Source organism: Strix uralensis, chromosome 5 (genome assembly GCF_047716275.1).
Source record: "Strix uralensis isolate ZFMK-TIS-50842 chromosome 5, bStrUra1, whole genome shotgun sequence".
Lineage (NCBI taxonomy): Eukaryota > Metazoa > Chordata > Aves > Strigiformes > Strigidae > Strix > Strix uralensis.
Genome location: NC_133976.1, coordinates 56,929,799 through 56,942,897, shown reverse-complemented (window position 1 = coordinate 56,942,897; position 13,099 = coordinate 56,929,799). Strand labels below are relative to the sequence as shown.

The following is a 13,099-nucleotide window of genomic DNA, read 5'->3' as shown; positions in this document are numbered from 1 at the left end:
ATGGCATTTTCTACTCAAACTGTCTCCTCCTTTCAGGTGGGAGCCCGCCTGCTCGGTGACTCAAGTTGCAAGTTTCCTTCTTAATAACGGAGTCCCCTGTGACGAGTGTCTAAACAACACCCCCACGCCCCTCGCTTTGGAGGTTTCAAGAGACAGGTCCCATCTTGTTGCTGTGCCTTGCTGGAGCACCCTATCTGGGGACTGACTCGGTCACTGCCCAAACAACCGGCAAACAGTCCCACGCCTGGGCACCACCCTGGGCACCATCCTGCACCAGCCGAGTGTGGGGCTCCGGCACCTCTTTCCCTCTCTGCATGTCAACAGAGGGCAGACCCCTGTGTCCCTGCACGCTGCTTTCAGGTGGCTGTTTCACCTCCCCACACTCTTCAGGCTCCCTGAGACAGCACAGGGACAAATACCTCAGGAGGAGCGAGGCTATACTAAGCCTTTTCCCTAATCCCTGCCCAGGCTGCACAGCTATCGGTTGTAAACTAACTCTAGGCCCCACTGCTCGGCCTACCTGTGCCCAAAAAGGGAAAGGCTCTGTGCCTCCCCACGTTACCGCCCAGCAAATGCAGGGCAAGGATCAGGAAGGCACATACTTGCCCTCGATTTTCCATTTCCAGAAACGTGTCTAAGGGCAAGAGTTTGTGCATGCTCTTGATAAATGATTACAAGGGGTTTGAGACACAAAGGGGAAAAAATAGTTTTGTTGCTTAGCAGAGTGTGACAGTCACGTGGCACGAAGCAGGCACGAGCAACAGCCCAGCTCCCAGGGCTTGCAAAGCCAAGGGCAAGGCAGACCAAGCTCTTCCAGGAAGAAATTCAGGCTAGAGGGGCTGATGGGGTGTGGGCAAGGATGCTAGTGGGAGCCAGTAACCAGTACCAGCTCCACCCTTGGTTTCCTCAAGTACATTCAGAGCAACTCCAACAGCTTTTTAAGGAGGCAGCTGGGGAGCCACAAGCCGCCCCTCGATCAGGAGGCAGCAGGAGCACAGTGGGGCTGGGGAAGCTGGGTCATGCAGCCATGCGGCACCCGTGGCGTGGGACTGGCATTTCAGCACCTTTCTCAACACAGCAGGACCACCTCAGCCCATCTTGTTCAAAAGGAGTGGCTTCCTCTGACAGAAACTCTGATTAAAGCTGAGCAATGAAAGGTTAGAAAAAAAAAACCAACACAAAATCAGACCTCCATCCCCAGTGCTTGTTCTCATACCCAGCCTCAAGCCCACCCTGCTAGAAGTCACCCCAGATGAACATTCCCAGGAGAGAGGGCACAGCCTGCACAGGCACCTTGAGGCTTCCTTTGCTCAGCAAGTACCCCAGACAGCCCAGGATAAACCTAAATGAGTTTGCACAGAGGGGAGAGAAACTGACCCACAAACAGCACCCCCTCTGCAAAAACCACTGCCAGGGAAGGCTCCATCTACCCCACGCAATGACACCAGACAGATCCCAGCCCAGCCTCACAGGTGACAGCCCTGGCAAGTGGCCACAGAAGCCGGGTATTTTAGGAACTCTGTTGACTGACTGAAGGCCCCCGAGGCACCACGCGCCAAAGGCAAAAAGCATCCCACTCCCCCAGGGAGAGAGGCTCTGCCCCCCTCGCCAGGGAGCTGAATCACGGCAGGACCCGGCAGGCTAGGCACACCGCCACTTTTTCCTAGGCTGCTGCTATTCTCGGCAGCACAAGAGGTCAGGGAGACAGCTGCCCTTGCCGTGTTGCACAAGCCTGGGCAGTGCCGGGCTATTCCTAACGCAATGAAGCTGCTGCTGAATACGCCACAAATCAGCGACCTGGCCTGCGAGAGGAAGGTGCCAAGGGCCAGCTCAGCAGAAGGTGGGCAGGGAAGGCAGCCGTGTCCCTCCTCATCTGGGAACAGGCATGGCCAAGGTGTTCTCTCCCCACCGAGCACACACCACACAACAACCAGTTATTATATCATGCTTTTAATACAAACTTAAAAAAATCTGGAACAATAGAAACTGTACAGATTTGATCAACCTTTTTGTTTTTGTTTTTTTTTTTTTGTTTTGTTTTTAACTAAACCTCTAGACACACCAATGTCCCGTTCCAAAATATTGCACAACATTCTGAATACAAAACTCTGATTGTATTCCTCCTTCGCTAAAGAAAAAAAAATGAAAAAAAGAAAAAAAAAAGACAGCAACCCCCGGGGTTCCCCCTCTCAGTAGCCCCCTTCTCAGAAACCCAAGCAGAGCACACATGGAAACCCTCCGCTGGGAGACACACAGACTTCTGTCCTCTTTCACTCATTCTCTCCCACAAGGCAACTGTCAATTCACTCCTCGGAGAGGGGTGGGAGGGAAAGGAGGGAGGCTGAGTGGGGAGAAAGGAATCTTCACCACTTTTTTTTTTTAAAGTTTTTTTCCTGAAAAAATATTTTTTTCTCTCCTCTTTTTAAGAAAAAATCTTGAAAAGAAAAAAATTACAGTTTTTTACGTTAGAAATATACATATATTATATATACCTCTTACATTTTACAAATGTAGCAAATTATTCAATACAAACAGACATCAACAAAAAGAACACAAACCCATAAAAAATAAAAGTTAAAAAAAAATTTCTCTCTTCTCTTCCTAAGAAACCAGGTAAATTAGTGCAGGTTTTTAAAAAATAAAATTGAAGCTGAACGCCTACATCCAAGACTAGAAAAGACCCGAAAAGGCCGTTAGTTTCCATTGCTGCCTGACGCTGGAGGAACGTTTCTGAAGCACGCTTTTTTCCTTTTAAGATACAGAGGTTGGTCCCTCCTCTTTCCCTCCTTCCACTCATACCACTATTTTTAAAGCAGGTATAATACGTGTGGCAGGGCAAAGCAGCATCAAAGCTTCACACACATAAGCGGGTGGCCGGGGGCATCCCCACCTCTCCCCTCCCTCCCTGTGCCAGAGGGGAGCACGCTGTCCCGCGGCAGTGGCTCACAGGTGGCTTTGCCAGATGCAGGGACAGTGCAGGGACAAGTGGACCGGGTCCTGCCATCAGGGGCTCAGCACCCCTCAGTCCAGCGTGGCAAGTGGGCTGGCACTCAGCAGCACACTCCTGGGGAGAAGGATGGGGTGGCAGTGGTAACGTCTATAAGTGGAGGGTTCAAAAAAAAAAAAAAAAAAAAGTGGGAACCCAACAGCTCAGCCATTCCTCAGCAGCTTGTCCTAGTCTGGAAACCTGCAGGGTTGAGGCTGCAGGCACCAGTCTGGGGGGGCTAGCTGGGCACTGCTCTCCTTGCCCACCTGCTGCATTGGTCATAGCCTGAGGGCAAGCAGCCTGCTCAGGAACCCGTGCTGGGCGCGAGGTCGCTGGGCACGAGGTCGGGGCCGTGCCTCCCCACCAGCCACCCAGCGAGGGGAAGGGAGTGCTGGAAGCTCTCCTGAAAGAGCTCCAGGCAGTGCCAGTCTCCCTGGGAGAGCCCGCTGCCTCTGCAAAGGCTCATCGGCAACTCAACTACAAGAGGGCTGGAGTGCCTTCATCTCGGCTGGAAGGGAGGGAGCGGGGAAAAGCACGAGTTCAAGCCCATCTCCCCTGAAACAGGGATGTCTTGAAAGAGCACATTGGTTCAACAGATACAGGAGAAGTGGGTTTCAGAGGGTGCTCCAGAGACATCATTAAAGTAAAACCAAACCTCAAGTTTGGAAGGCAGCAAAAAGCTTATTTTTCTTTTAAACTGAGAACTTCAAAGACTGGAGTCTCATCATCTCCATCTCTCTCCTCTTTGCACGCTTCCATACTCCCACAACAGCCTCCAAGGAAACCTCCTTCCCCCCCAGAGAGCCTCCACCCTGCCTGGGCAAGAAGCAGTCCTCCTTCAACCTTGCCATACAGGTGGGTTTTGGAGTCCCCGACACAGAAGCAACTTAGCTGAAAAGCCCAACTGCAGCGCATCATCCCGGGGAAAGCTGCAGGAGTGTTCCCAGATCCCAGCCCCGTGGTGGGGAGGCACCACACATTCACACGCCGGGACATCCGCTTGCCTTCGGAGTGCCTGTCCCCGCTCTGTTCTAAGCCTGCCGCTATCCGGGCTGACATGATCTGGCTGGAATGGTGAGTTTATGCTAGGTGCTTCCCTTCCGCACCAGACGAGCCACCTCCTCTCGCTCCTCCAGTCAGGTGTGTGTACCTGGCCAAAAGCACAAATCCTTATGCTACCACTCAAGAGAGCAGCTTCAACAACATAGCCCTTTCTCTTCCTCAAAAGTAGTACTGCCTCGCTAACTAAAAAGGAAGGAATTCCCTCTCAGAGACAAAAAGATGAATTCATAGCAGGGAACAAGAACTCACACCTCAGAAACCACCTCAGGTGGATGCTGGCCCCTGCTGCTGGGGAGAACGTCTGGGAAGTGGGGGCAGGATCCAAGTGGTGCCGCCTGGCTCAGCGCCACCCCCCGGCCGCAGGGACAGGCGGATGGTGTCTCTACGCCACAGGGCTGTCACCCGACCGACTGGCCGGCCCGAGCAGGCACACAAAGGCCCTCTCACCCACACGCAGAGCAGGGGACAATGACCATAGTCAGTTCAAAGTGCTGTCCTCCTGGAGCCACGGCTGGAACTGCAGATGAGGAAGGGAGCAGGAAGAAGCCATTTCACAGTAATGCTCTGCCCTCCCTGCTACATGCTGGGAGGCGGTCAAGGAGAAGAGTTGGTGCTTTTCAGCACACAGACAGAACAGCTGATGCCAGCCCGGGCTGGAGCAACAACAGCACAACAGTCTACGCCCGTGGGCACAGTAGATGCTCTCCGTCTACACGCAGAGCCGTAACAGAAAAAGCAAGCTCACCCACCCATTTCTGGCTAGCACACAAGAAGAGCGTGTGTATCTCCACCGACACTGACTCATCCTCTCCCTGTTCCTCCTCCAGCGGTACGAAGACAACATCCCTACACCCAGGTGGAAGGACCCTGTGTCCAGCGCTGGGGCGGGTGCAGGGAATCAGGAGCATCGTGACCTATGGTTGCACCAGCCCTGGGCTGGGGGAAACACAAACTGAAAAAAATCTCAAGACTCAGTTAAGGAGTAAAAAAGTGAGTAGGAAAAAAGCACAGGGACTGAGTTAAAAAACAAGTCAGTGCTTCAGGAGCGTTGCCAGCACAGCGCAACAACACTGGGCTCTCTCTTTTCCCAAGAAGCTATATTTATAAGATTTGAATATTTTCTGTATATTTCTATTCTCTCCCTCTTGTTTGTTTTGTTCTTGTTTCCCCCCCTCCCTCCCCACCCCAAAATACTCTCCTTCCTTGTGTTCAGTTGGCCAGGACAACAGGCTGGAACGACTGGCTGGGATACTGCATGGCATTCAGGTTGTAGCTGAGTCCTTCCACAAAAGGAGACTTCTCCAAAAAGAGGCTGTTGGTGCTGCCACCAAAGACCTGAGCCATATCAAAGGTACCACCCGTGCCGGCATTGAACTGCGATGTCGGTGGGATGCTGCTGGCCTGGCTCTCACTGGCAACCCCATCGAAGAAGAGACTGCTGGCTCCCGGCGACCCGCCGCTGTAAACGAACTCCTTGGCGTTGGGGGAGAGCTGCGACTGCGGGGCTTGGCTCCCAGCACTCCCGATGAAGTTCAGAGAGTGCATGGACAGGGAGAGGCCCTTCTGCTTCAGCAGGTTGGTGGTCGGAGACCTGACCATCCTCGGCTGCTGCCCAGCCCCTGCTCCACCACCCCCTCCTCCGGCTCCTCCGCCCTTCTTCATCTTGGTAGAGCCAAACTTGGTGGCAGCAAACGTGGCAGTGGTAAAAGTGATGGGCTGGGCAGAGCGAGGGATGAAGGTGGGGCTAGGTGACTGGCCAAAGGAGGGGGACGGAGAGTTGGACAGCGAGTTGTCCTGGCTGCCAATGGGGACAAATACCTGGGCATCGGGGTTGAAACTGCTCTTGATTTCTTTGTCCAGCTCCACGGCACTGCAGCCCTCGCTGTCATCCAGGTAGAGGACCTTAACAGAGCCCTTCTCACCGATCTGGTAGGAAACCTCAAAAGGATCGATCCAGACACTCAGCTCTTCCGGCACATTGGCACGCACATCCTCCACGGCCAGCCCGCTCCGCTTGGCCGCCAGCTCCACCACTGGATCCACCGTCTCCCCTATATGAACACAGCGATAGCCAGATCCCTTCAGAGGCTTCTCTGGGTACCAGTGACCCTCATATTTCTTCTTCAGCAGGCGCTCTAGCTCCTCACCAAACAGGTCTGCCCGCCTCCGAGGAAGCTTGTTGTACAGGTATGAGATGATGAAGTTAAGAGCAACTTTGATCTCCAGATGCATACTCCCTTCACGGCAAGCAAGTCAGGGCAGTGTATTAAAAGAGACAAAATGACACACACATAGACAAGATTTGGCTCCAAACAGACCTAGGGAAAAAAAGAAAAGGATGGATGAAGACGAGAGAACACAACAACTCTCCACCTGTTGAGGTGAACAGCGATGCTTTTTCATTAACAAAAGCAGAATGAACAGTTTGCACAAAGACTAACAAGCACTGATGCCCTCTAGGAGAGTCACCCCAAATCTACTGGCCCTCAAACCAGAGAGATGCTGGTAGGGAGGAGTCTCCCTGCTCCTCCACAGAAGAAATAAGGGTGTAGCTACTACCTTCACACAGGTATGTACATTATACTCACCCCATTGCCAAGTACCACTGCTGAAACCTGGCAGGCCAACTGTCTGCTCTGGCAGAGCTGTATCAGCACATCTAACACGCCTCTCTCTGCCCTGGCACTCAGCTGCTTCCAGCACAGTTCACCTGCACCAGCCTCCCCAGAACATAAGCGCAGCACCTGAACAGCCTCGTGACTCACTCAGCAGCTTGTGCAGAGACCTGCTCGTGCTCAGGACGGCAGGGCCAGCCTCTCCTCCGGGAGGCTGGGTGGTCATGCCGGGTGCCACGTCCTGCTGGCAGAAGCGCAGAAGGGATGAGAAGGAGCGAGGGAGGGCGCTGAGGCACCAGCTGCCAGCCCGTGTTTATTATCTCCTTGACTGGCAGGCACATATCTTATTAAGCATATCCAGTTAAGGCTCTGCCTAGCTACAAGCCTAAAATCCCAGTTTAATTCAGTTGTGGGGGAGAGGGGGACAGGAAAAGTGCACAAGGTCACAAAACACACGCGTGCCAACAGCCTGTCCAATACAGTTCACATCGCTTATCCCTGCGCAGAGGGAAGATGAGCTCTGCCAGGACCAGGTACCTTCTTAATAAAAACTGAAAATGCTTGCCAAAGACTGAAGTAATCCTCCTTCCCTCCCTCCCTCGTGAAGAAGCTTCTGAAATGGAGAGAACCCACAAAAGCACAATGCAAACCCACAACACTCAACTCCCCCATTATACACAGATTTGCAAACAATGTTCATCTGGGTACAAAAAAACCCCCCAGGTAGGTCAGCACCATGCTCTGTCACCCATCCAAAGAAAATTAATCCCACGGATATTTTAAGAGGAAGCACACTTCCAGTAGCCTCCACACCTCTCCAGGGGGAAGCAGAATATCCAGTTTTTAATTGGCAGCTTAGTCAGAGGCCGCTCTGTCTTCAGCTGCCCTCACCTTGCTCAAACAGACACACCGTGTTCAAGCATCTTCCTAAAATGGGCTTTGGGGATGCTCTCACGCAGCACTCAAGCCATTGTTTATGACTTGTGCCAATTATATGGGGGTGTGGATGGAGTACAAACATACAGTGTCAGCATTCCCGTGAAAAACCGGGAATCCCAGCAGCACAACCAGGTATCCATGCTGCTCTAGGTCAGGAGGAAGAAAAAACTGACCAGACTTGTTTGCTTGGTCTAGTTTAGTGGGCAAGAAGGATTAAATAAATTTTAAAGAAACCCTCAAATATTTTGAGGCTTTATTATAAAAAAAGGGGGTGCAGATTCTATGCTTTTTCTGTACTAGTCTGAGTTCAGAGAGGCTTGGCCTCAGGATAATGGTAACCAGAAGCAAATCCCACACCTCAAGTCTGTCAACAAGGTGGTCAGTTCTGGAAGGAATCCCCTTCGGGTTTGACTCAGCAACAAGAAACAACACAGAAATGAGGGGATGGAAAAGAGGGAAAGAAGTCCTGCCTTTAAAACCTGCTCTAAGCAATTACTGTAGTGTAACAACTTTCGGTAGGTCACCAAGACCTGATCAAGTTCAAATAAAAACAGATGAACAGCAAAGAAATAAACAGGCAGAGTTTTTCAGAGAACAGGAAGGAGAAGCCATTTTCAGAAGGCAAGAGTCTCAGCACAGAGATGGAGCCTTTTCCAGAGAAAATGGCATGAAACAAACCTCTGAAAGGGCACACCTAAATGTTAACTAGATGTTATATGTCCTATACTACCTCAAAGCAGGAATTACATGGAGCCCTCTCACTCCTTTGGCTTCGAGGCATCCGAGGGAGAGGACAGCTTGGGATCCCAGCAAATTAAGCAAGAAGAGAACAGCCAGTTTGTAAAGCTTTTAATCTCATGTGATAAACTCTAATCCAGGTCCAAAATCTATTAAGAAATCAGAAATTACAGATTGGGAAAGGAGCACAGGTGAAAATTTGTTACCACCCTATCTGCAACACAAATGCCTTAAGATACTTTGAGGAGCCCACATCCTCATCAACCTTCTGCAGAAGACAGGGAGGAGATACAATTATAAATCATTGAATCATTGCCTCTTTTCTCTAAGAAGTACTCCCCCTTCCTAAAAGGGAAATACTCTGTGCCTTGACTATAAAAAAGATGAATTAGTTAATGTAATAATACCAAGAGATGCCAAGGTATCTGGATATAGGTGATACTTGCAGAAGGCACAGAAGGTCAGAGATATCACTGACTCCCCTCTTGTTGTTGACACGATATGGTGTGCTCCAGTAGGACTCCCTCAATCTCTTTCTGCTGCACCAAAATATAAGTTGGTAGTAAAATAAAATTTAAAAAAACCCAAACAGCTTAAGCACCAAGACTCCAAGATGAAAAACAACTAAATATCAATTGTAAAGGTATTCTGACCAGTCTTTCCTAAAGAGAGGCTTGCCCACATTGCCAGCATTTCTTACTGTACCACAGGCAGAACGTTGAGGTGCCGGCTGGGAACAAAGGGCTGTTCCTCTGCTCTGCGGAGGGAGCGCGGGAGCCCCCTCAGACCCCTTGTTTACCAGCACGCTGACGTGCTGAAGGAGAGAGGCCAAACAGTCACTTGCATCAGAGAGCAAACACGAGAAGGATGCCCTCTGCTCCTCGCTACGCAAACACGGCGGGTGACCTTGCGAGTATCCGCTCCAAGCTCCCGAGAGGGGCCTGGCCCCCAGGAACCGCCGGGCTGCCGCCTCACCCTCACCAGCGGCGCTCCCAGGGGCTTTAAAAGACGGCTGCCACGACGACGACCCGCGGCCCCAGAGCGGGCCACACCCGGCCGGCACACGGGCCCCCTCTCCGGCCTCCCCCCACACCACGGCTGGCGGAAGGGCTCCCCCAACTCGAGGCGCGCGGCCCTGCGGAGACGCACCCGAGGCAGGCGACTGGCCGCCCCCTGCCCGGGAGAGCGGCCATTTCTGGTGACCCGGCCGGACAGCCTCACTCCGCGCCCCCCTCCCCCGCGGGGCACGCTGGGAGTTGTAGTCCTCGCCCCCCCTCCCCGCCCCGCGACCTACTTCGCCCCCGGACTACGCCTCCCGTCGCGCCCCGCGGCCGGCCCGGCCCGGCGCTTTGCTCGGCGGGGCAGGGCACAAAATTTTCCACGGCACATGCGCCCTGGCGCTGCCCACGGCGGGGAACACGCCCCGCGGCCCGGCGCTCGGGACCGCCGGGCAGCCGCCCCCTTCTTCCCTTCCCCTCCCTCTCGGCAGGGACGGGGAGGCGCGTCCCCACCCCACAGCAGCCTCCCACCCCCCCCCTGCCCCACGGCTGCGGGACGGGGCTCAGGAAGCCCCACGAGCCCCGCGTCCCCGTCCCCACGGTGGGACACGCCGGGTCGCAAACAAGGTCTCCAAAAGAGCCCTTTGACAGAGGGGGGAAAGATGTTTCCCCCACCGCCTCAAGGGCGAGCTCCTGGCCCCACGCACCCCGCGGGGCACGGCGGCGGCCCCCGAGGCCTGCAGGATCGGGGGGGGGGTGCAGCCCAGCCCAGCCCCAGCAGCGCCTTTGTTGTCGCCGGGCTTCTCCCCCCACCCGAAGCCGGCGGGGGCTGGATCCGTCATGCGGGAAGGGAGACACCCCGGCGACCACTCCCCCCCCCCTCCTCCGCCCTCGCCCCAGCAGCCCAGGGTGCCCGCCACCGCCCCCGGGCCCAGCCTGCCCTTTCCGGGGCTGCTGGGGCTGTGCCGCACCCCTCCCCCGTCCCCCCATCAGACTGGGGGGGCTGGCGGGACCTGAACAAAATGGTGAACTGGGGCATTGCAAAGCGTCACCGACCCAATGACTTTCACACCCCCCCCTCCCTGGAAGCCCCATTAAGACCCCCCCCGGGGGCCGGCAGCCACACGGTGGCTCCACGGACGGATAAATGACCTCCCCCGGGCGGGGACGGGGACGATGAGCCCCTTCAGGCCGAGGCCACAAAGGGCTATGCGGGCTGGGGGGTACACGGCCCGAGAAGGCGGTGGGAGGGAAGCACCCCCGACCTCACTTACTTCGTCCTCGGCTCCAGGGCCGGCGGCTGGTGGCGGCTGCCAGGGGCCGTGGGCGCTGCCGGCGGAGCCCGGGCGGTACGTGCGGGTCTTTGCCCCGTCCCCTCCCTCGCCTTATCCTCGGCGGTGCGGTTCCTCCGCGGGGCGGGCCCGGGGGCTGCGGCGCGGACCGGAGGTGGTGCGGAACACCCAGAGGTGGGGGTGCGGGTGCCGGTGCCTGTATCGCCGCCGCCGCCGCCTCTCCTCACCCCACCGGCCCGGAGCCGCCCGCGCCCTGGCCCCAAGTGAGCCAACTCACGGCAAACTTTCACCCTTAGCAACCCCGCGCAGGGATCCGCGCTCCCGCCCAGCGTGATGCGGCCGCGGAGGGCGGGCCGGGACTACTTCCCCCTCCCCTCGCCGCCCGCTCAGCCCGCCGTCCCCAGCGCCCCGGGGACGGAGGGTGCTTTAATTCCACTTTTCTCCCCTTTTTTCCCCCCCCGCCTCGCAGCCGGTGCAGCAGCCGTAGCGGGGGGCGCTGCCAGCCGCGTGGCACCGGGGACTGCCCCGACTCTGGGCGCCAGGGGAAGGAAGGAGCAGGGGGTTTAGATGGGATGAGGATTGACCTGAGGATTTCCCCAAGCGGCTTAGCCTGAGGCGGGGGGACGGCAGGGGAGGGGGCCACATCGAGGCGATCGAAGGGGAGCGGGGAGGGAAGGAGCGGCATTTTCTTCGCCTCTACGCAGGACAGGGGTTGGCAGCAGCCGCCACACCAGGCCGGGGGGCCTGGTGCTGTCAGGCCCCGGCTCCGTGGCGGGAGCGGCCCCGGGGTGAGGGGGGATTCGGACTCCCGAGGGGTCAAGCCCTCGGCACAACCCCAGTGAAAGCGTTCCCGTGCTGGAGCCCCCAAGCGCCGCTAACGGCGTGGGCTGGAGTTTGGAGGCAAAGCGCCCAGAAGGGTGTGAGCAGAACAGGCAGCCCCGGCTCCTTCCCTCACTGCAACGCCCTCGGGACCCCCAGCCCTCTGTCAGGCCCATCTCCTCAGGGGACAACGGGGCACGGCCAAGCAAGGCCTGCCGGTGTCGCCCCAGGGAGGGCAGAAGCAGGCACAACTGTCCCTACGGCCCCGTGCCCCAGCACCCCGAGGCAGGGAGGGCGCCTCAGCCCCGCCGGCACCGCTCCCTACGCCCCGTGGCTCAGAACCCGCGCACTACTTTGTCACCGCACGCCTGTGAGCCTCCGCCTTCAGCGGAGTGCCGGCCCGACCGCCGCGGAGGCGAAGGACCCGCAAGGTGCGCGAGCGGCGGCCGTGCTAAAAATAACTGAGGCGTGTTAGCAACAGCCTTTCCATTGGCTGGCCGGGCCCGGCGGCGCCTTCGGATTGGTGCGCTGCCTCAGCCAGTGAGCCGAAGGGGGTGTGCGCGCGGGGGCGGTGCCGGGCGCGGCGCGGGGCCTGCCGGGAGTTGTAGTCGCCAGGGCGGCCGCGGCCTGCCCGGCCATGGCCACCCCCGCCCCGCACCGGCCCGCCCCGCCAGGACAGCCGTTACGCCAGCCGGCGCCGCGGCTGGCCCGAAGCGGGGGTTGCGTGCTGCCCGGGGAAGGACAACGGCGGAACTGACCGTCCCCGGGGCCACCCAGGCATCTGTCCTGATCACAGCCAGATGGCAGGCACCTGCACCCCCAAAGGCTGAGCCTCAGCCGGCCGCTGGCAAGCTGAAGGCGCTCACCTAGCGCCACAAGGCTTTTTATTCCGCAAATAAAACTCAACAATGAGGAAAAAACAAGTGCACTTGCTTTGGGGTAGGAGGGGATACCTGGGCATGGTAACAAGTAGTCCCCTAAAGCAGCCACGCACGGAGAAGCGTTACAGGGGTGTCTGTATTTTTCTCACATACTGTATCACAGTATGTGTTTACAGGGTGCCAGTTGCCAGCACACACAGCTGCGCACTCTGTGTTTTAAACCAAACCTATTACTAGTTCAGAGGAAAATGAAAAAAATCGCTACAGGCACCCACAGGCCATATATTTAACGGTCCAAGGCCATCACCTTGAACAGACGCCACTTGCAAAGTGCTCTCGCTGTCCACACATAAGGCAGCTTTCGAGCAGAGTAAAGCTCCAGACGAGTGGAAGAGACACCAAGAATGGTGTTCCCAGCCTCTCCCAGCCACATGTCATGTGTCTTCCTCAGAGCTGACACAAGTAGACCAGGAAGGGAGAATCCGTCTCAGTGACCAAAGCGCTACTGCAGTCCCCATTGCAGCAGGGGTAGCTTGCCTGGCCTGTGAAACGTCCTGTTTGCCTTGGTTCTGAAGAATTCCCAAGAAAAATCACATCATGGAGTCACATTCCAACTTGGAATCGGACCTTCTCAATAACAGTTACAACTGAATGTTTAATTTATCGCTCATTTTCAAAAGGGACAAAGACCACAGACGCTTCCTGAGCTGTGCCATGTCCCTCTGGTTAAATAATTCTCCGTAGCAACCGTCTCCCAAGTGCAAAAATA

At 56.2% G+C, this 13,099-nt stretch overlaps 1 protein-coding gene across 2 annotated transcripts; it reads right to left on the bottom strand.

Annotated features, from left to right (window-relative positions):
* Window positions 1–1,934: 1,934 nt before the first annotated feature.
* TOB2 (transducer of ERBB2, 2) lies at window positions 1,935–11,129 on the bottom strand. Of its 2 annotated transcripts, XM_074871040.1 has the most exons (3): window positions 10,613–11,129; window positions 6,196–6,366; window positions 1,935–6,099 (listed from the first exon to the last, which is right to left on the bottom strand). In XM_074871040.1, exons 2-3 carry the CDS (start codon window positions 6,278–6,280, stop codon window positions 5,258–5,260), a joined length of 927 nt encoding a protein of 308 aa, XP_074727141.1. In that variant the 5' UTR covers window positions 6,281–6,366; window positions 10,613–11,129; the 3' UTR covers window positions 1,935–5,257. The 2 variants fall into 2 exon arrangements, with proteins under 2 accessions (XP_074727141.1, XP_074727140.1); XM_074871039.1 differs by having other exon boundaries at window positions 1,935–6,366; window positions 10,613–11,126.
* Between the last annotated feature and the right edge of the window lie 1,970 nt (window positions 11,130–13,099).

What these genes read in the sequence shown, in the direction of transcription:
- TOB2 (XM_074871039.1), bottom strand. Translation starts at nt 6,280, where the DNA reads ATGCATCTGGAGATCAAAGTTGCTCTTAACTTCATCATCTCATACCTG.